General features: G+C 45.0%; 1 protein-coding gene across 2 annotated transcripts in view; it reads right to left on the bottom strand.

Annotated features, from left to right (window-relative positions):
* Positions 1–22,941, bottom strand: part of TAF1B (TATA-box binding protein associated factor, RNA polymerase I subunit B) — a 247,607-nt gene that overhangs the window by 199,456 nt on the left and 25,210 nt on the right. For both annotated transcript variants that reach the window (XM_077488766.1, XM_077488767.1), the window contains exons 2-4: positions 10,651–10,749; positions 7,172–7,262; positions 3,740–3,837 (exon numbers count right to left, since the gene is read on the bottom strand). In XM_077488766.1, the coding sequence (XP_077344892.1) occupies positions 3,740–3,837; positions 7,172–7,262; positions 10,651–10,749 (288 nt within the window). The remainder of the gene's footprint in view (positions 1–3,739; positions 3,838–7,171; positions 7,263–10,650; positions 10,750–22,941) is intronic.

The raw sequence follows: 22,941 nt of genomic DNA, 5'->3' as shown, positions 1-22,941 counted from the left end.
TGGTACACACTATTAGGTTTTTTCCGTTCAACCCAGCTGGAAAAATAAAAACCACTGAAGAACTCAGGAGGAGCCGCTGTACTATGTGATGTTAGTATAGCAATCTCCCCTGCTGAGCTATGGTGTTCTGACAGGGGGACATCAGTGACACAGGAGCTGGGAGGCAGGGCTGAGTCAATGGACGCAGCAGCAGGACTTGGGAGCGCACCCGTACGAGCGCCCCCATGGAATGCGGCTCTCCGTGGGGGCACTCAAGAAGAGGAGGAGCCAGTGGGTGCCGAAGGGAGAACCCAGAAAAGGAGGATCTGAGCCACTCTGTGCAAAACTCTTGCACAGAGCAGGTAAGTATAGAAGGAAGGAAGGAAGGAAGGAAGGAAGGAAGGAAGGAAGGAAGGAAGGAAGGAAGGAAGGAAGGAAGGAAGGAAGGAAGGAAGGAAGGAAGGAAGGAAGGAAGGAAGGAAGGAAGGAAGGAAGGAAGGAAGGAAAGAAAGAATAACCTTTACAACCCCTTTAAGCTAGCCATAGACTTTTTTTCATTCAGCTGATGGGTTAACAAACAAATTCCTCCATCCACACAAACCGGATGAAAGGAAAAACCCTCCTCCCGCCAGGACATTGTATTCCGATAGTGGCGCCCGCTGCTATCAGAGCACATTGATCAGTGGCTGCAGTCACAGATCCAAGAAGTTTTTCCAAAATTCCTTGTCGACTTCTGTTGAGCAGGGCAGGCCACACACTGATCGAAAATTCAGTCAGTCCCTGCTGAACTGTATGAATTTCGATTTGTATATGGCCAGCTTAAGGTTGATGCGGGTTGTTCTCCAGCTAGGAAACAAGACATGCTCATGCACACTGTGAGCATTGTGTGCAGTTATATCAAAGTAAGCAATTTCAGTACAACTTTGCATGACTGAATGTATAACTGAAGTTCAGCCTTAACCAGTTCCGGACCAGCCGCCGCAGTTATACATATTATACTGCGGCAGGTTAGCTCTCCTGGGCAAGGCATCGTAGCTGTATGTCAGGCGTGCACACCCACGGCATATGGAATTTGCTTCAGAACCGATCAGTCTCCAGGCCCAGGCCAGTGATTTCTGGCCTGGACCTGGTCATTGGTTCTGGCAAATGGGGGACTGTCCCCTGCCTGTAAGTGTAAAACACAGGCAGGGGAAGTGATGCCATCCCCCTCTCTGAAATTCTTTTCCATTCCAGAGAGAGAACATCCAAACTCAAGTTGCACCAACACTACACATAGGCACACTTTTCACCCCCACCCCACCTCGATTGTGCCCCCCCCCCCAGTTAACCCCTCCACTACCTGTCAGTGTCACCAAGTGCAGTTTTCATATTTTTCTTTGATCACTGTACTGGTGTCATTTGTGAAACTAATCCGCTTTAGGGTACTTCGTAATACTAAGTAGTAGGCCCAGATAGGTCTAGAGACCCCCCCCCCCCATAAAGATTTAACCCTTTGAGCACCCCGTCAGTGTGTAGTTAGCCAGTTACTGTCACTGTCAGGTTTTTATAGCGTCACCCACCATATATTGCTGAATAAAGGCATAACCCCTTGATTGCCCGGTGGGTGACATCAGTTAGGTTTTAGCGTCAGATTAGCGCCAGTACGCACAATACAGTAGTATAGTTTCTGAACGGATCAATAAATTTGATTAGAACTATATTAGCGTCGTAGTTTAGGGTTCCCAAAAACGCAGAATTAGAGGGATCAGCCCCGACACCTGCTAGCCCCTGCGTTTAGCCCCTCCGTCCAGCCCATCCCACCCAAGGGCAGTATCAATCGATCACTGTAACTTACAAAACACATAACTGCAGCGTTTGCAGAATCAGGCCTGCAAACGCTAACAGTTTTTTTGGTAGCGTTTCAAGCAGTTGCTAACAATCAGGTGCTCTTTTTTTCTTGTGAGTTTCACTAATTTTACCAGTAAATTTAGAGGCTACAATGTCCAATCGAAGGTACAGTATTGAAGAGGCCTACATGTTTGAGCATGACAGATGAGAGTGAAGAGGAAGTCAACCATTTGTCAGATTCAGGCTCAGAATACGAACCAGTAGACAGCAGCGGTACCCTGACAGATAGCTTTGATGACAGAGTAGTGATCCCTGCCAAGGTTAGGAGTACCTGACCCCGTTCTTCTGCTGTTTTTGAAGTGCAAGAACCAAAGGGGTCTCAAATGGAGCAGAGAGCCAGTAATAGTGCTGCTCATCCTTCTGGTAAGCACCAGCGGCCTAGTACATCCTGGTCGTACATCCAGCACTGCAGTAACACTTAGTGAAGTGGCGAGTCCCATAAGTGCAGTTCAAGCTGGTGCAGTGGCTAGCACAAGTAGCCACGAAGACAAACACAGGCCTGTCAAGCCCATGGTGCCCTTTCCGCTGCATTTGCCAATCGGAATTGGGAGCCCACCACTTCTGCAGCACTGGTACTTCCCCACTGGCCAACTTGGAATTCAGGTGGAAACAGTTGACTTTACGTCACTTGATTTTTATTCACCATTTTTCATGGACGAGCTCTATAGATTTATTGTGGACCAAAGCAATTTGTATGATGGTCAATTCTATTACAAAAAACGATTAGTTTCCCAATTTAAGACCTTCCTGGTGTCACCCTTATTCGGAAAGGGGTACCACTTGTACGTGGACAATTATTACACAAGCGGCCCACTTTTTAGTCCCCTTTTTGACTGTGGAATTGGTGCATGTGGCACTGTGCGATCTAATCGCAGAGGCTTCCCCCAACGGCTTGTAGAGTCCCGACCTAGACAGGGGAGAGAGCCTGATTGAAATGTAAACATTTGCTTGCAGTGAAGTGGAGGGATAATCAGAATGTATTCGTTCTGTCCTCCCTTCATGCAGATACATTCCAAATTCCTACAGCGACTGGTGTTGTGGAGAAACCCCTCTGTGTACAGGAATACAACCTTACTTAACATTGGGAGGGGTGGACCTCAATGACCAGATGTTGGCACTGTACTTAATTGCCCGTAAGGCCAAACGCTGGAATGAAAAAGCATCTGTATATTTATTCCAAATTGGCTTTGCTGAACGCTTATGTGCTATACAAAGCTTCAAAACGAACTGGATCCTTCCTAAAATCCAGAAAGAGATCATCACAGCCCTTCTGTTTCCAGACGGTGCTGTGGCCCAATTTCCCAATGCAAATGCAGTGAGCCGGCTGCACGAGAAGCATTTTCAGTATGTCCTCCCTGGTGCCCCTGCCCAAAGATCACCCTAAAGAAGATGTCGTGTCTGCAGAAAACGCGGATTTAGGCATGACACCAGCTTTTATCGTCCCTCTTGTCCTGTCCTGACCAACCTGGTCTTTGCATTGGTGGTTGTTTCAAACACAACAGAAAAAATTAATATGAATTACCAATTAGAAAGCTTATTGTTGTCCTCTTTCGCTAGTCTGCACCTTAAAGTAAAATTTCAGCCTAACACTATGTTTGAAAATGTGCCCAATCTCTCAGCAAGTGTTGGTGCTCCATCCTCTCTCTGGTAGCCACCACTCACTGTCACGGTGGAGTCAGAGCTGAAGATCACGTGGCTGGACCAGTGCAGACTAAAAATAAGAAAGTATACACATTTTTTTTTAAACAGAGGATAGGTAGTATAGGTCACTAGAGGGGGGGGAGGAGACATTTTTAAATACAAAGTGGTAGGCAGGAATTACACTTAAAAACAAAACAAAAAACAAAAACAAATTATAAAATGGAAACATTACCTTAATCCGAGGATCCACTCCCAAGGTTTCAAGAGCTTCCGCTTGCTTAAGTAATATGAACTGGAAACCTTCGCATATATACCACTCCCATCCTCTTTCTACAAAGAAGAAGCATAATAATAATAATAATAATAATAATAATAATAATAATAATAATGAAAATATTCTAAAATAACAGACAGTTGACTATGTTGTGGTGTAAATCCAAGAAAAGGAAGTACAAAAGACATGTAATTTCTGACAATAAATGCAACAAGTAAGGTCAGAGTGAAGTTAGAACTCCTGTTCTTCATACTTATGCCATGCCAATGACTTAGGAAGCAATAAAATTGCCGGATCAGCATGACAACCAGCTAACTAGCATTTTAAGGAGACTAGTGATTGCACTTTTTTGTGCCCCCTTTATCACTGTAAGCTATTTAATTACTTCCAGCAGGTTAGTACATTATGCCACAAAGCATGCATCACCCCAAACTGGTTATGGGCTGCACACTCCCTAGATCTTAGCATCATAGGCATGAGGTGGCATTGCAGAGTTTATGTGTTCATGTGATGCTATGGAGTCAGCATAAACCAAAAGAAAAATTGTCAGCATTTAAGGACTGAACTTAAATGTATGCCTGTGAGGTAGGCCATGTTTGGATGCACAGGGATGCACTCAATGTCAAATTGAGAGCAGCAGCTGTGTCTGTGCAGCCTCTGCATCCCAATTGACATGAATGGGACTGCCTGCACAGGTATGCATGGAAAACGTGTGTGTCCCTGTATGCAAAAACACACAAAGATGTTTTGAAGGCAAAAGGCAGGGCCGGTACTAGCAATAGGTAGGTCAGGCAGCTGCCTAGGGTGCCAGAGTGTGTGCGCGCGTGTGTGTGTGTGTGTGTGTGTGTGTGTGTGTGGAGGGCAAAATTCGGATCCCCAGCTACACACTGGGGATTCGGATTTTTAAGATACAGGTCTGTAAATCCAGTAGGCAAACTAAAACTTCCACCCTGAGCCCCAAAGAAGAGAGTACACAGCATGGACGCTTTAGTTTTCCTGCGTGTATCAGGATGCGGAGCCAAAGAAGGGACCCCGATGGCCAGTGAGCAGAGGAGAGGCGGGGCTTGCCATGCACGGCTCTCCTTGAGTGGATGTTCCCTGTACTGTGGTCAGACACTGGGCTCCTTGCTCTGTGTGCTCTCCTCTGTCTCCATCCTGCCCTCAGGTAAGGGGAGGGGGTGCCTGCACTGATAAGGGGGTACCACCAAGTCCTGTAGGGGCCCCATCAATTAACAGGGGGGGCCCGGCCAGCAGCTTCAGGATTCATGTAAGATCATGTGTCCCATACGGTCGGTGTATACATATTGTTCAGTTCACGTGTGTTCATGGCTCCCAAAAGACAACATATTCTCTGGGCTGAGGCGGGCCCCATTAATGGAGGGCTGAGACACTGTGTAGATCGAGGAGACTTTTTCCTTTTTTGGGCACCTACGGATTTACACTATCCTGTGCCGGTCACATTTGATGACATAGAAGTCCCAGCTTTCTACGTCCCTGCCAGCCTGGGGAAGCGATTCTGCTTGCCCTGCACAATGCCCGATTCCTGCAGCAAGTAGGTATGGGGAAATTCGGCAGAAGAAAAAGGACTGACAGGCTGGGGACAGCTAGCTGGAACTGGAAGCGATTAGCGCAAGCAGAGGCAGCAGAGTCAATGTAATGTCCATCTAGCAGTGCACAGAGGGATTGCAGCAGCAGTAAAAGTCACAAGAAAGGTACAGTCATGCAACACACACACCTGACTTTGCCTATGTTCCCATAAACAGCAGGGAGCAGCCAAATGTGATCATCATTATCATAATGATGATAACACAGTACAGATGCTTTGAGCCACAGAACCTGTTCTGCGTGAATATCATGATAATGATGACCATTGAAGTAAGGACAGCGAAATGCATTCTCAAGCTGGCCAAAGATCATTCAAATCTTGCATGGTTCAGCAGGGACTGCCTGAGATTTGAAACATGTATGAGCAGACTGAAATGTACCCTAGCCCAGCAAGTCCATATACTACCCTAGTCTAACCTGACCGTATACCGGCGGACCACGGCTGGTGCACGGAAGCGGGCTTTGCCTCCACTATTAGTCTTTAGGCTGGGTCCAGAGGCACAGATGCGGGCCTGCGGACCACGTTTGAAGAAATAGGTGGCGAGGTATCGCATAAATCTCCACCCAGCCACCTCCATCGTATACATGGGCAGGGCAAAGGGGATGGAGTGGCAAAAATCCTTGCACCAGCCCTGGTGAAAGGGGAATCCATCCCTTACTATAAAAATGGAGCAGTTCACCAATGGGTTTTTTAGCAGCTGAATACATTGTAGAAAAATCATTGAATTAAAATATTTTATTTATCAAAAAGTAATTTCAAATTCACAGCGAGTTTAAAATACGAGCTCTGGTTAATGACATATATGCAACAACTTTGACCAGCATCCTTTACAAGAATTGCACCATGGAGGTAGTCGTTTACATGGCTTCTGCGGGAGGGGCTGAGATCTCTCTCTGACGTCAGCCAGGGGGACCACGTGGCCTTCTGCAGAAGCCCGGTCTCGGAGCTGTAAAGCGGCCACGAGGCACGTAACCGGCCTGAAGATAGCTATAAATAGGGATTTACAACGCGCGTTTTAAGAAATTACTTACATAGTTTGGTATGCCAGGCTCTAATAGAGGGGCTGGCAGGGGCTATTGTAGGATTGTAGGTTTTTTATTTTTAATAATAGCAGCAGAGACAGACACAGAGAGCAGAGAGGACAGTTGTGTATGACGAAGGGACGCACTGATTGGTGGTCAGGATTCAGCAGCCCTGATTATCATGGTCAGAACAGAGAGGGGATACAGGAAATGCTAGGTTCAGGGAGGTTTTTTTTACAGTTTAGAGGGGGGCAGATGACACAGTACAAGCACTCTGCTGTTTAATCTGCTTTAAGAGTGCTTTCACACTGTCGGCGCCAGTTTTAATTTTAACCCCCGTTAGCAGTTGTAAAAGGGTTAAAACCACCCACAAAATGCTGCTACAGCAGCGGTTTGCTGGCGCTACCAATTTACTTCAATGGGCAGGGGCGCTATAGGAGTGGTGTATACACCACTCCTATAGCACTGCAAAGAAGCTGCTTGCAGAACTTTTTGTGATGCCCTGCCAGAGCAGCACCCTAGTGTGAAAGCATTCGGGCTTTCACACTGGGTTTACAGCTGAGGCTTTTTTCAGGCACTATTTTTAGTGCTAAAGCACCTGAAAAATGCCTCCAGTGTGAAAGGGATCTTAGGGACCAGGATGTGAATTTGTCCTTTTTTTGGGTTAACACTTCACTAATGTGAAATGCCTATGTTCATACTTCTCATCTATTATTATCCTACAGGTGTAGGAACAGTCAGCTTGGATCTACATGTTCTTACCTAGCGCTTTTGCTTTCCGTAGTCCCCTGGACACAGACTGGATCTTTGCATTGACAACAAACAATTCTGATTCATCAACATCTTTGGTTTTCTGCAATTACAGAAAGAAGTAAAAAAAATAGAAGCAGTGATCTGGTGCATTACTATAACTTCTTCGGGCTGAACAATTTTTTTGTTTGTTTGTTTTTAATCAGGTATTTTTTTAGAACACATAATATTTACAACTTTTTGTTGCCCATAAAACATATTGAAAAATGAAAGCGATCCTTAACAAAAACTTTAAGGGCCGGTTCACACAGGGGGCGACACGACTTGCCATGCCGCGATCTGACAAGTCGCCCCCGTTCTGTACAATGGAACCGTTCTGAGAGGAGCGACTCGTGTCGCTCCGACTCAGAAAAAAGGTTCCTGTACTACTTTTGGGCGACCTCGGGGCGACTTGCATTGACTTCTATACAGAAGTCATTTGCAAGTCGCCGCTGAGGTCGCGGCGAGGCAAGTCGGTGTCGCCTCGCATCGCCCCCTGTGTGAACCGGCCCTAAAGGGATTCTAAAGTCTTGTTTTCTTAGATTTCTTTAAATAACACACATAGGCAGTGGATTTGCACAGGGCAGACTGGATCCTCCTCTTTGCGGGTCCCTTTGCGCTGCTCCTGGCCCTTCCCTCCTGTCGACTGCCCCTACAGCAAACATCTTGCTGTGGAGGCACCCGAGCCAAGCTGCAGTCCCGATTGGCTAAATAGCCGAGGCACAGCAGCAGCCCGCTGCTGTCAAAGTCAATCAGGAGGACGAGTGGCTCGTGGACATCGCTAGATAGAGCGAGGGCTCAGATAAGTATTAGGGTGGCTGATGCACACAGAAGGCTTTCAATCTTAATGCATTAAGATAAAAAAAAAAAAAAAAAAAAAAACACACCACCTTCTGACATTATAGCCCCTTTAAAAGGTAGAGGAGGAGGAAGATAAACAACAGATCAAAACTCCAAATACAAAATTGTTGGTCACCTCTAGGCCCCATTTCACACTTGTGTGAATTGTTCTGCTACTTGTGACTGCAAAGTTACATAACAAGTCGTGCCCCACGATTTCCAATGAGTACCGTTCATATCAGTGCGACTTCAAGTCGCAGAAACTGCAAAGTAGTCCCTGCACTACTTTGGTCCGACTTTTATGCGCCTTCAGGTCCATGCACCTTAAGATTACTCGGGCATTGCTTCAAGTTGCATCTAAATTGTGTAAATTGCAGGTCATACAAGTGAGAACGGGGCCTAAAAGAGAAGTTCTGCACACACACGCACGGATTACTCAGTTCTCATTCTTCAGTGAGCAAAGAACGGTGACTGTCATTCACCAGCTCTCACTGCTGTGCTGTGCTGTGCTGTGCTGTGAAGGGGGTAGGAGTGGTTTGCTCCATCTCCCAATGGCTCAATGACAGGCTGAACCAGCTGCTGCTCGAGATCAATCCAGAACCTTGACCGGCTCAAGACTGCTATCGACTGAAAACAGGTCACAGGAGTGCAGAACGAAGTGCACTCCTGTGATCTATAGAAGTATAGGCAAAATAGCATACTTCTCCTTTAACCTCCTCTCACCCGACCACTGCATATAAATGGCTGGGTGGGCAATTTCGTCCTTCTAAGTGAACGTCCCGCAGAAGATCCGATGCACTCGTGTCCCCCAGACTCCTGCTGGCAGAGTCTTTCTAATCAACATAACATACTAACAATAGGCAGTGAACACAAATAAATTTTTCATAGTTCTACAGTAAGCAATACTGAATTGTCAAAATTGTTGTATTAAAATGCAAAACAGATTACATTTTTTTTTGGGCTGGAGCAATACAAGTATAACAGTTCATTAAAATTCAGGTGACACTACTGTGGCAAGAGATGCTGAAAGGAACAGACCAGGGCTAATGATAAGGAATGATAAGATTGCTTTTTAATGCATATAATCAGAAATTTGCACGGAGGAATCTGGACTGACTGTTACCGACAAAAGATCCTCTCTTCCTTCAGTTTTCACTGGAGCCTCAGTGTGTAAATACACCAATTTGGAAATGACATCACTGCTGGATTAAACAGCCCAGGATCCCATCCTTTCTGCTAATACAGTTGCGGACAACCAGTGAGATGTTGGGAGCATCACACAATGACTGGCAGCTGATTGGGGACTATCTCTGAATTGCCATAATGTCCAAATCACCAGCAATGGCCAGTTATACTACTAGTAAACTGCTGTCATGACTCTAGATATCAGTAGTGTCAACTATATCAGCTGCAATACACAGAAATAAATACAAGGATTAAAAGGAAGAAAAAAAAAAATCAAACATTTATCAGGATTAGCAAGGTACCAACAGGGCACTGGAGGGTCACATGTTGGTAAACAAGCAGCACATTTTTTTATCCATTGCCACTATAGGAAAAAGAGAATGGGTGGCTTCTACATTAATGGCTCTCATGTACAGATGTGATATACCAACACATCAAACAAATGGCCACTGCCCCACCTATAACTGGCCTTAGTGGCAAGGAACACATGAAAGGGCAATGCATGTAAAACAAAACTAAAGAAAATTCCTAGCTAGCCTGAAACCAACCGAATTAACCTAATGCCGCGTACTAACGACCGGACTTTGACAGCAAAGGTCCGACGGAACAGATCCGGACAATTCGATTGTGTGTGGGCTCCATCGGATCTTTGCTGTCCAACAATCTGACGGACTTTAGAAATAGAACAGGTTTTAAATTTTTCCGCCTGACCCAATTCCTATGGAGAAATCCGCTCGTGTGTATGCTAGTCTGATGGACAAAAACAAACGCTAGGGCAGCTATTGGCTACTGGCTATGAACTTCCTTATTCTAGTCCGGTCGTACGTCATCACGTTCGAATCCGTCGGACTTTTGTGTGATTGTGTGTGGTCAAGTCCATTCACTCGGAAAGTCCGTCGGAACTCCGCCGAAAGTCCATCGGGAAGACCATCGGACCTAGTCTGTCGGAAAGTCCGGTCGTGTGTACGCAGCATTACAGTATGCGTTAAAAACAGGGGTTTAGTTTGCACACATTTGCAAATAATGCGTAATCTGCGAAGGCCGTGACAAGGCACCCCATTATGTCCTAACTCTATACATTTTTTGAGACCCTCCACGGTGGAAGTACATGCATTATAATTGATAAGCAGAGTGCAGGTGAGCCTGGAAGGAGCCCATCCCTCCATATAGGCAAGGGGGCACACTGGACACCCAGCATATAGCACCATGGCAGCAAAGGTGTCCAGTGCATCCCCTCACCAGTATTCTAACAGTAGAAACAAATGGCCACTAATTCCCACCTATAACTGGCCTTAGCGGCAAGGAGTACATGGAAGGGTAACACATGCAAAACAAAACCAAAGAAGATTCCTAGCTCAACTGGTCAACCAGCCTGCAACCAACCAAATGAACCTGTTTAAAAGAAGTGACATCCTCAGCTTTCTTACCTCTATGACGGTATGGCAGGATCTACAGTAAAATTTGCCTTCATCGCTTATACCCCAGTTAACTTCCGAACACTGAGGACATGGCTCTTTATAATCCCTCTAAGAGAAAGCAAAGACAAAAAACAAAACAAAACAAAAAAACAGTTTTCAATAGCCAAGTATTTACAGGATGAATGTTTGTGCGACTATGTAAAGCTGAACTGCAGGAAAACAGATAAATACATAGCTAAAATATGCAGATATAACTGGCTTATCTATGCTGGGGGAATTGCAATTCTGTCCCTCACCATCTGTGATTTAGAGTCCAATCACACCAATGTGGGAAACCCCCATTTCATGTGCATTTCCCCCCACCACGTTCAAAATGTACTGGGCATGCGATCTGCTTCGGGTGTCAATGTATTCCTAATGACATCTCAAACACAGATTGCAAAACACAGTAAGTTTGCCTGCAACAGATCGTGTGGTACCACAGTACCATGTGTAACGGTTGCAGTGCATTTTTAAAAAGAAGAGCTGCTTTTAGTGCAAACCAGTGTGATTTCAGCCCATTCAAAATGAATAAGCTGAAAATCGTACTGCACTGAACTGCACAGGAACTTGGACCACCCTAATGCACCTTTACCAGACAGCACAGAAAGCAGCATGTCACCACTTTCAGTATAAGAACTGTATGGTTAGACGGAGAGCTGGTCACATGACTGACAGTCACATTGCCTCTTTTCCTTTTGTTCCTTATTGTGCAGCATTGTACTTTTGATTCATTCACATCAGTCCCTGCCCTCAAGGAGCTTACAATCTTATGTCCTTAACTCAAATGCATACATACACAATATAGGGCCATTTTGGACAGGAGACAATTACCGTATTTATCGGTGCATAACACGCACTTTTTTCCCCTTAAAATCAGGGGAGAAAAAAAACGCAGGTGCGTGTTATACGCTGATCCTCTGCAATTTTTGAGCCTCTGGGCGGCTTTCGGGCCGCCTTCGGCCCTTCTCAGCGACCGAAAACCGCAGAGAATGGCCGAAAGCCGTCGAGAAGGGCCAAAAGGAATCGACCGTTTACCACGCGATCGCTCTGTCAAATGACGGAGCGATCACATGTAAACAAACCAGCGTGATTTCCGGTTCCTCCCTCCCCTTTCCGTCCAGTGTGAGAGGAGAGGGGAGAAATCGGTGACAGCAGCACTGTGGGCTGCATGTGTAGTGCCCACAGCGTTGCTCAGTGACAGATCCATCGATCCCTCCATACCCTGCATACCCATCCATCCATACTCACCCATACTCAGCATACTCATCCACCCCCAGCCATACTCATTCATGCTCAGCCATGCCAATACAGTGCCTCACAAAAGTGTAATAGGTGGTCAAATTAGATTTGAAACGTATGTCCCTAGAACACGTGACGGTGCTCCCTGCATGTTGGTCCTCTGTATTCGGTATTGCCATACTCAGGAGGAGTAGGAGAATCTATTTTGGGGGTGTAATTTGTGTAATTTTTGGTATGTACATGTTATGTGTTAGAAATATTGTGTAAATGGACAACGTTGTGGGAAAAAATAAATAAATAAAATAAACACATGGGTTTTCATTTTCTTTACACATTTTCCAAAAACTTGTAGAAAAAAAAAAACGACATGTTCAAAAGACTCGATATGCCTCATAGATTATACATTGGGTTGTTTTCTTTCCAAAATGGGGTAATTTTTGGGGCATTTCCATTGTCCTGGTTCTCCAGGGCCTTCAAAAGTGTAAGAGGTAGTCAAGAAATTATATGTGTAATTTATGCTCCAAAAACACCTGATGGCGCTCCCTGCATGTTGGGCCTCGGTATGTGGCCATTCTGTGTAAAAGTCTCACACATGTGGTATCGCCATACTCAGGAGCAGTAGTACAATGTGTTTTGGGGTGTAATTTGTGCTATGCATATGCTGTGTGTGAGAAATAACCTGCGAATATAAAAATGTTGTGAAAAAAAAAAAAATAATAATAATAATAATCTTGATTTTGCAAAGAATTGTGGGAAAAAAATACAACTTCAAAAAAACTCACGGTGCCTCTTACTAAATACCTTAGAGTGTCTACTTTCCAAAAAGTGGTCATTTGGGGGGTATTTGTACTTTCCTGGCATGTTAGGGTCTCAAGAAATTAGATCGTCAGTACTTCAGGTGTGATCAGTTTTCAGAGATTGGCACCATAGCTTGTGGACTCTATAACTTTCACAAAGACCAAATAATATACACTGATTTGGGTTATTTTTATCAAAGATATGTAGTGAAATACATTTTGGCCAAAATATATGAAGAAAAAAAAAAAATGTGTTTTCATTTTCTTTACACATTTTCCAAAAACTTGTAGAAAAAAAAATTACATGTTCAAAAGACTTGATATGCCTCAGATTATACATTGGGTTGTTTTCTTTCCAAAATGGAGTAATTTCTGGGGCGTTTCCATTGTCCTGGTTCTCCAGGGCCTTGTAATTTATGCTCCAAGAACGCCTGATGGCGCTCCCTGCATGTTGGGCCTCTGTATGTAACTGACATTCAAAAAGTGAGAGCACCGAAAGCTCAAAATTGGTCTGGTTATTAAGGGAGTTTAAGTGCCCAGTGGTCAAGTGGTTAAAGAATTTCTTGGGATTTTTTTTGCTCTCCTCTGCTATGTCTTTCGCGTTTTATCTAAGCCGCCCTAATTGCACCCTTACATATCTTGTTGCATTCTTTATCAAGTCTGAATGCTGATGATGATTCCTCAACCTTGTATTTTTTGAAGACCTTCTCTTTTGCTTATATATGCATTTTTACATTGGCGTTAAGCCATCCAGGACTTTTGTTCACTTTTAAATTTATTACCAATGGGATGCATTGTCTAATGCCCTCATTTTATATGCTCTTAAAGCGAACCCATCTCTCCTCCGTGTTCTTTGTTTCTAAGATTTTATCCCAATTTATGCCTTCTAGCCAGGTTTGTAGTTCAAGGAAGTTGGCTCTTTTGAAATTCAGTGTCTTTGTATTCTCCTTAGGTTTCCCATTTGTGTGATTTACTGAAGCCAATTGACACATGAACGTCGTTTTCTAAATTGCACAGTATTTCCACATCCAAGATCAGGTCTGTATTGTTGGTAATCAGATCTAGTAACATTTTGTTTCTTGCTGGCGCATCTACCATCTGACCCATGAAATTTTCCTGCGAGACATTTAGGAACTGGCGAGCCTTAGATGAATGCGTGGTTCCCTCTGCCCAGTTATGTCTGGATAATTAAAAGCCCCCATTATGATAACACTTCACATCCTCACTGTTAATCCAAATTGTGATAGGTCTGTCTCCCCCTCTTCCCTCAGGTTACGGGGCCCTATAGCATACGCCCAATATTATTTTCCCCTTAGCTTCATCCCTTTGGAGCTCTACCCATAAGGATTTCACCTCATCCCTAGCTTCCTCATGCCTCGCACAGAGTCAGAATTTCGGCCAGCAAAAGACCCATGAGAGCTTTTCGTCAGAAAATGCGACCGTGTGTATGATCCATCGGAATTTTGCTGGCTAAATTTCCGTCAGCAAAAGATTGAGAGCAGGTTCTTAATTTTTCTGACAGAAAAAGTTTTTATCGGAAATTCCGATCATGTGTATGCAATTCCGATGCGCAAAAACTCACACATGCTCAGATTCAACTACGAGACAGAAGTTATTGGCTACTGGCTATTGTACTTCATACTTCATGCAAGTTGCCTGAAGACAGCAGTGAAGCCACTTGTCTCCTCTCTGGGCAGTCTGCCACTAAAAGATCAAGAGATACAATGTTTACACTTCTGAATGAAGTCAACTCAGTGTGTAGAAGTTCTCAGTTTAACCATTTAAAGACTAAGTGCCCATTCACACTACAGCGACTTGTCAGGCGACTTAGCCGCCTGACAAGTCGCGCTCCGTTCTGTACTATGGAACCGTTCTAATAGGAGCGACTAAAGTCGCTCCGACTTAGAAAAAGGTTCCTGTACTATTTTTGGGGCGACTTCAGGCGACTTGCATTGATTTCTATACAGAAGTCATTTTGCAAGTCGCCGCTGAAGTCGTGTGCAGGTCGCGTCTGTGAGTCGCGCTGCAAGTCGCGTCGCCCCTGTGTGAACGGGCACTAAATCTTTTTTGATACTTGATGCTTACAAATAAAAATCCTGTATTTTCTGCTAGAAATTCACTTAGAACCCCCAAAACTTATATATATATTTTTTTAGCAGAGATCCTAGGGAATAAAATAGCGGTTGTTGCAATATTTTATGTCACACGGTATTTGCGCAGCGGTCTTTCAAATGCAATTTTTTTGGAAAAAATACACTGATTTAAATAAATAAATAAAACAGTAGTTAGCCCATTTTTTTCATCCAAAAGTTTTGATTACCTGTTTTTGTGCATTTACTATATTATATATAAAAAAAATTTTTATCTAAATTATACATACAAATGAACTGATTGAATTTTCTGTATCACTTAAGGCTGCTTTCACACTGGAGCAGGCAGGCGTTGACGGTAAAACGCTGCCAGTTTTAGCGGCGCTTTACCGTCATTTTAGCGGCGCTATTCGGCTGCTAGTGGGGCACTTATAATCCAGCTAGCAGCCGAGGAAGGGGTTAAATATGCCTGTGAAGTGCCACTGCCAAATCACATTGCAGGTGCTTTGGGAGTGGTGCCCATTCATTTCAATGGGCAGCAGTGGTGGAGGAGCGGTATACACCACTCCAAAGATGCTGCTTGCAGGAATTTTAATGCGCATCTCCTCAGTGTGAAAGCACTCGGGGCTTCCACACAGACTGCAGGGGAGCCATATTGCAGGCACTTTACAGGTGCTATTTTTAGCCTGAAAAACGCCCCAGTGTGAAAGGTGTCTAACTGTTAGATCAGGGCTCGACAAAACCCGGGCGCCAGGTCGCATTTGCGACTAGAATTAGCGACTGGCGCCTGGGGCAGCACAGCTGGGGGGTATCCTGTCTCCGTGGACCCCCCCAGCGTGATTGCGTCGGGCCGCGCCGCCGCCGGCCGGTAATTGAGCCCCCGGCTTTGAGGCCTTCTGTGATGCTAGCTATTCCCTTCTGTGATGCTATTCCTTCTGGAATCTGGCACCCTCTTGTGGTGGCCTTTGGAATTACAACCATTAATGCTAATAGATCTCCTTCCATTTACTTAGAACACCTAAACATTACACACACATTATATGTGTGTGTGTGTGTGTGTGTGTGTGTGTGTGTGTGTGTGTGTGTGTGTGTGTGTGTGTGTGTGTGTGTGTGTGTGTGTGTGTGTGTGTGTGTGTGTGTAATATATACACACACACACACTTTTTTTTTTTTTTCTTTTTTATTCTAACACCCTAGAGAGTAAAATGGTGGTTGTTGCAATAATGTCTGTCACACCATATTTGCACAGCGTACTTACAAGCGCACTTTTTTTGGGGAAAAAATAATTTATTTAATAAAAAAAAAAATAAGACAACAGTAAAGTTAGCCCAATTTTTTTTTTATATTGTGAAAGATAATGTTACGCCGAGTAAATTGATACCCAACATGTCATGCTTCAAAATTGCGCCCGCTCATGGAATGGCGACAAACTTTTACCCTTTAAAATCTCCATAGGCGACGTTTAAAAAATTCTACAGGTTGCACGTTTTGAGTTACAGAGAAGGTCTAGGGCTAGAATTATTGCTCTTACTCTACCGATCGCAGCGATACCTCACATGTGTGGTTTGAACATTGCTTTCATATATGCGTTCGCTTCTGCACGCAAGCTTGGCGGGACAGGGCGCATTTAACATTTTTTTTTTTTTCTTATTTTAACTTTTATTTTTTATTTTTTTCACTGTTCTTTTTAAAAAAAAAATGTGTGTCACTTTTATTCCTATTACAAGGAATGTAAAAATCCTTTGTAATAGAAAAAAGCATGACAGGTCCCCTTATATATGAGATCTGGGGTCAGAGAGACCTCACATCTCATATTTACACTAAAATGCAATTTAAAAAAAAATCGTCATTTGAAAAAAATAAAACAAATAAAATGTCCCTCTAATAGCTATGGGCAATGACTTGGAGACAGGTGAGGGGCTGGAGGCTATCTTCCCCTCACTCGTCTCCATGTCAGGCCAGGGACAGGTCCAGATCGCCGTCACGGACCCGGCTCCTAACTTTTTTAGCTGGCTCCTAGATTCCAAGCAAATTTGTCAACCCCTGTGTTAGATTTTATGAGATGAAGGGGAAAAAAAATAAATAAAAAATAAATCGGCCTAACATATCGGTCCAAAAATAAATCGGCATCATATATCGGCCATCGGCCGTGGCGATTTCTAAATATCGGTATCGGCATTGGCCAGAGAAAAACCCATATTGGTCGACCTCTAATGTGCATTACTGATGTCATCTTTCTCATTCACTTGTACGTTATTCTTAATATATAGATACCCCCCTTTTTTTACCCTCTCTATCACTGCAGTAAAGGGTATACCCTTGAATGGTTGCCAGCCAATCATGAGACCTGTTGCACCAGGTCTCTGAAAATCCCACAGAATCCAAATCCTCCTTGAACAACAGTATCTCTAGTTTATTCATCTTGTCCACCAGGCTCCTGGCACTGGTGAACATGCCACATAGTTTAGACCAGTTGCATTCTATCCTCTTATTGGGTGTTTTGGGATTGCAAATAGGACGTGATACTATACTTACTTTTGGTTTATGTGCTTTAGTCAACCTACCATTAATGCCTTCAATACTAGCTGCTCCTAAGTTGCAAGGAGCATTTTAGTAGCGTTCAGCTTTTTTTCCCTCTGGAAAAACACTTCAAAAACAAATTTTTTTCTGCTCCTAGACACTGAAGCGCAAAAAACGCTAAGGGGGGGGGGGGGGGGAGAGACACATTCTTTTGGGAGACATTTTCCTTCAGCTTCTGTCCTGTAAGCATGTCTCCCTTTTGTGGGCCACATCAGAAATAAATTGTCTGCTTCTCAATACATCTGGAGTTTTGACTGATCACAAGAGAAGATTCCTAACATTTTTGGTCCTTCGCAGCCGGAAACAACACGCTGGTTTTCAGATCAGAAGGCCCCGACAAAACTTCGGTGAGTATTGGACTTTGAAGCTCACTGAACCATTACGACCCCCCATTCAATGTTATTGGTGAAAAAGGGACGGGGGCCTATGGTCTGAATTCCACTGTCTGTTTCCGAACTTAGTGTGATCCAGTCCAGGTGTTTGAGAGGTAAGATAATTTAAATTATTCTTAAAGAGGGATTCCACCAAAAAAAAAAAAAATATTAAAAGCCAGCAGCTATAAATACTACAGCTGCTGACTTTTAATAAATGGACACTCACCTATCCCGGGTTCCAGCGATGCCGGAAGCCGAGGCCGATCGATCGCTCGGCTCTCGGCTGCTGCAGTCACCATTCTAGGTGAGGGAATCAGGAAGTGAAGCGAATCGGCTTCACTTCCCGGTTCCCTACTGTGCATGCGCGAGCCGCGCAATAGGAAATCTCTGCGCTGTCACTGGGACCCGTGTGTGTCCCAGCAGACAGAGCGGCAGGGCAGGAAATGGCGTAGACTCCCACGGGAGTCTATGCCCGGAAGTGGGTGAAAATACCTGTCTGACAGGTATCTCCACCCCCCTCCCCCCTGAAAGGTGTCAATTGTGACACCGGTGGGGGGGAGGGATCCGATCAGCGGAGGTTCCACTTTAGGGTGGAATCCCGTTTTAATTCTTTCTAAGAGTCTTTTCTTCTCTTTCTCTTTGATTCTGGTTTAATGTGTTGTAATTGCTGACATTGGTATTGATTGTATAATATCTAGGTGATCCAGTGCTCGTAGAGACACTTGGGGACGTTGTCTAAAGTAAAAAATTACATCGCCCGCTGTCCGGACAGATAAAAAGATTTGAGGTATACTGAACGTCAGAGGTTGATTGCCTGACGCTGTCGGAGGTTGAATGCCCGACTATTTAAGCGCGGTTTAGTTAAGTGATCTAAAAAGATCGCAAGGCTAACTTTCTTCTGTGTGTGTTTACTTTATATTTGCTCAGGTTTAACCTTTTTGATTCTCTCTATAGTGTGGGGAGTGCTGATATTTTTTTACTTTTGTATTTCCATTGTTACCCCACGGTACAACAGTCTTTGTTCGTTTACATGTTTTGTGCTGCGTATTCCTAATGTGCCTTTAGAAGGAGATAAGAAATCATTCTTCACGTTCTCATGATCTGTGTGTCTGTAAAAAAAAAAAAGGAATGCACTGAACTCACTCTCCCCCTCCCCTCATGTATGCAGTACTACTTTCTGTCTTAAAGCATCTGTAACAGTTAACCCCTGACCAGCTATGACATTACAGAAGGGTTATATTGTAAATATTGAAACTTAGCATAAAAGAAAAAAAAAGATACACTGATAACACCAGGTTGCTTTATTATTTTAGCATGCCATGGTGTTACAGGAAGCAAGTGGAAGAAATTGTTTATGGTTTGGGGGTAGATGGGAAAACGTGAAGGTGGATTGCACTGTGGAGTGAATAGAATGTTGTAGAATTATTATCAGGTGACTTGATGAATGTGAGGAAAAAAAAAAAAAAAGGCTGAGGATGTTTTCATTACTATGATGGTCAAGAAGCTGTTTCTCGGAAACAAGAAAATGCAGACTGCCTGACAGAGGTTAAAGTGGTTGTAAACCCTCACAAACCACTTTGACCTACAGGTAAGCCTAGATTAAGGCTTACCTGTAGGACCAAGAAATATCTCCTAAACCTACACGGTTTAGGAGATATTTGCCCAAAAACGGGCACCGCTGTCTACGGCGCATACGCCGTAGACAGCGGCGCGCAGGCGCACTGAGCGCGTCATTCTCAGCGACGGAGCTGCCGCGCGTGTCGGCTCCCGTGCGCATGCGCGGGAGTGACATCATCGCGGCTTCGCCGAATGACAGCGGCGGAGCTGCGAGACCCCACCAACAAGATGGATGCAGCGGACTACAGGGGACAGCGGTGACTTCGCTGGCTCCTGTGTCAGGTAAGTGACATATAATGGGCTACTATGCGATGCATAGTAGTCCATTATGCTTTGCCTTTGCAGGGAATGAAAGAGGAAGTAAACTCATCAGGGTTTACTTCCTCTTTAATTTGCGCATCTGTGAAAATATTAGGACTTTTGGTGGGAAAGAGTCTGAATAATAGTCTTAAAGTAAATATTTATATTGGATGAGTTATTTTTAGAATTCACAAACTTTCAACTGTGAAGTGTTAATGATGCAATGCTGTTTATATTTGGGTACATTTATAAAGTCAAAAGGCTAAGTTCTGAATCAGAATACTAAATATTGATTACAAAGAAAGAAAGTTCTATTTTGGGACCCTGTGGATAAGCTTAAATTGTTAGGACCCAAAGATCATGAATTAGAGTAGAAGGAAGGAGAACAAAGGAAAAATGCAGAGCCCAATTGTCCCTAGTGGACAAAGAGGGTGATCTCATCTGCTATACTCAGAGACCACCTCCTTATAATGGTCCTCCCCCTCAGGTGCAAAGCAACTGCCCAGAGTAACACCTTCCCTTTGACATCCACCCCTGTCAAAGGAACCGCCTCTGAACAAAACCCCAACTCCACTTCCTCAATCTCTCCAGACAGTAGTTCAGTCCTGGAGATGAACAGATTGATCCTTAAAACATTAACTGACGCCATAACTAATGCACTAGGTGCCCCAGCAGGAGCCAAGAGACTAAGTAAACCTCCTATTAGGTATGGTGTGGAGGACGGTGAGGAATACCCCTTGATAGAGGTCCCAAACCCAAGGAGAGGACAGAATGATGCACTGGGCCAGCCATATCCCTTGACTATGACTGTTTTTCGACCATGGACTGACAGTGATATACAAAAGGCTACAGAACACATAAAACATCCAAAATTAGGTCCAGCTGAATTCATTGAAAACATAGAGGGATTACGGAACAGTTATAAATTGAATGGGGTGGAAGTAGAGAGAGCCTTGAGGAGAGTATTAGGATCAGATTGGGCCTCAGGAAAGGGGGACTGGGACCCCTGCGCCCCAGCAAATGCACAGGGACGGGGGGATCCATTGCCTCCAGAAAGCCCAGACTTAGGCCGCGTACACACGGGCGGACTGTCTGCCCAACTTAGTCCGCCGAAACACATTTCAGCGGACAGTCCGCTCCTGTGTGGGCTTCAGCGGACTTTTTCAGCGGACTGTCTGACGAACAAAGTCTTATGGAATTTCCGTAAGATTGTCCGTCCAAACTTGGTTTGAGCGGACAGTCCGCCCGTGTGTGTGCCAGTCCGCTGTACTTTCGAAATGAGCGGACTTTTCCCGCCCGCTCGCCCCCCCCTCCTGAGCCGTACCAGGCCGCGTGCCCTCAACATGGGGGGTGCCTTGGGGAAGGGGGGGCCGCGCGGCCCCCCCACCCCAAAGCACCTTGTCCCCATGTTGATGAGGACAAGGGCCTCTTCCCGACAACCCTAGCCGTTGGTTGTCGGGGTCTGCGGGCGGGGGGCTTATCGGAATCCAGGAGCCCCCTTTAATAAGGGGGCCCCCGGACACCGGCCCCCCCACCCTATGTGAATGAGTATGGGGTACAATGTACCCCTACCCATTCACCTGTGAAAAAAAGTACAAAAAAAAACAACACGGTTAAAATATTTTATTGCACAGCTCCGGGGGTCTTCCGTCTTCGGGGGTCTTCTCGCCGGACTCATCCGCTATCTTCTTGTAGCTCTTTTGCTAGCGGAGGAGCCCGGCTTTCTTCCTCCCCGCCGCCGGCCTCTTCTCCCGACTTCGGGGGTCTTGTCCCCCTCTTCGGTTCTTCTGCCGGGCCACCGCGCCTTCTTCTAGCTCTTTTACAGGCGGTGGCCCGGTCTTCTGTCGCCGCCGCCTTCCGTTCTTCTTCTTCTTCTTCCCCAGGAGATGTTGCCTCAACGAGCTCTCCGGCCGGAATGCCAGAGCCGCTCTGCGCGGCCACTTATATAGTGACAATGGGGCGGTGTCACATGGTATATGTCACATGGGTTGGTCACATGGGTTGATGTCACATGGGGACTATGACATCGTAAGGGGGCGGGGTCACCATGTGACACCAACCCATGTGACATATACCATGTGACACCGCCCCATTGTCACTATATAAGTGGACGCGCAGCGCGGCTCTGGCATTCCGGCCGGAGAGATCGTCGAGGCAACATCTCCTGGGGAAGAAGAAGAAGAAGAACGGAAGGCGGCGGCGACAGAAGACCGGCGGAAGAACCGAAGGGGGAGCTGTGCAATAAAATATTTTAACCCTGTGTTGTGTTTTTTTTTTACTTTTTTTCACAGGTGAATGGGTAGGGGTACATTGTACCCCATACTCATTCACATAGGGTGGGGGGCCGGTATCCGGGGGCCCCCTTATTAAAGGGGGCTCCCGGATTCCGATAAGCCCCCCGCCCGCAGACCCCGACAACCAACGGCCAGGGTTGTCGGGAAGAGGCCCTTGTCCTCATCAACATGGGGACAAGGTGCTTTGGGGTGGGGGGGCCGCGAGGCCCCCCCTTCCCCAAGGCACCCCCATGTTGAGGGCACGCGGCCTAGTACGGCTCACCGAAGCTGAGGGTGTGAATAGTGGATATCAACAACAGTTAAAGGGGTTGTAAAGGTTTGTTTTTTATTTTCTAAATAGGTTTCTCTAAGCTAGTGCATTGTTGGTTCACTTACCTTTTCCTTTGATTTCCCTTATAAATGTTTTTTTTCTTTGTTTTCTTTGTCTGAATTTCTCACTTCCTGTTCCTCCTCAGTAAGCTGTTCAGTAAGCTGTTCTGGCTGACTAACCACCACTCGGATGATGGTGAGAAGTTTACTGAGGAGAAACAGGAAGTGAGATATTCAAAGAAAAAAAACATTTAGAAGGGAAATCAAAGGAAAAGGTAAGTGAACCAACAATGCACTAGCTTAGAGGAACCTATGTAGAAAATAAAAAACTAACCTTTACAACCCCTTTAAAGATTGTTTTTTTTTTAATGGATTGAAACAGGATCATAAGGATTACATTGCTAAAAACATGGTTAGTTACCGAACTGCATCAGTTTTAGATGTTTTACAATATGCTAAGCATTCTGAGAAGTATTTGAAAACAAAGGCAAAAAAGAATGTGAAAGTAAAGGTTTTTGTGCAAGGTGATGAAGGAGAGGAGGATGCAGAAGAGTACACTGCTGAGGCAGAACCAGAGGGTTCTCATAGAGGGAGAGGCACAGGTGGTTTTAGAGGAAGGACTACTCTACAAAATTAGACAGTGCAACTAAAGCACTTC

The sequence above is a fragment of the Lithobates pipiens genome, unplaced genomic scaffold (genome assembly GCF_037356315.1).
Source record: "Lithobates pipiens isolate NorthernLeopardFrog02 unplaced genomic scaffold, aLitPip1_a1.2 Scaffold_18, whole genome shotgun sequence".
NCBI classification, from domain to species: Eukaryota; Metazoa; Chordata; class Amphibia; order Anura; family Ranidae; genus Lithobates; species Lithobates pipiens.
This window is presented reverse-complemented; position numbering and strand designations above follow the sequence as displayed.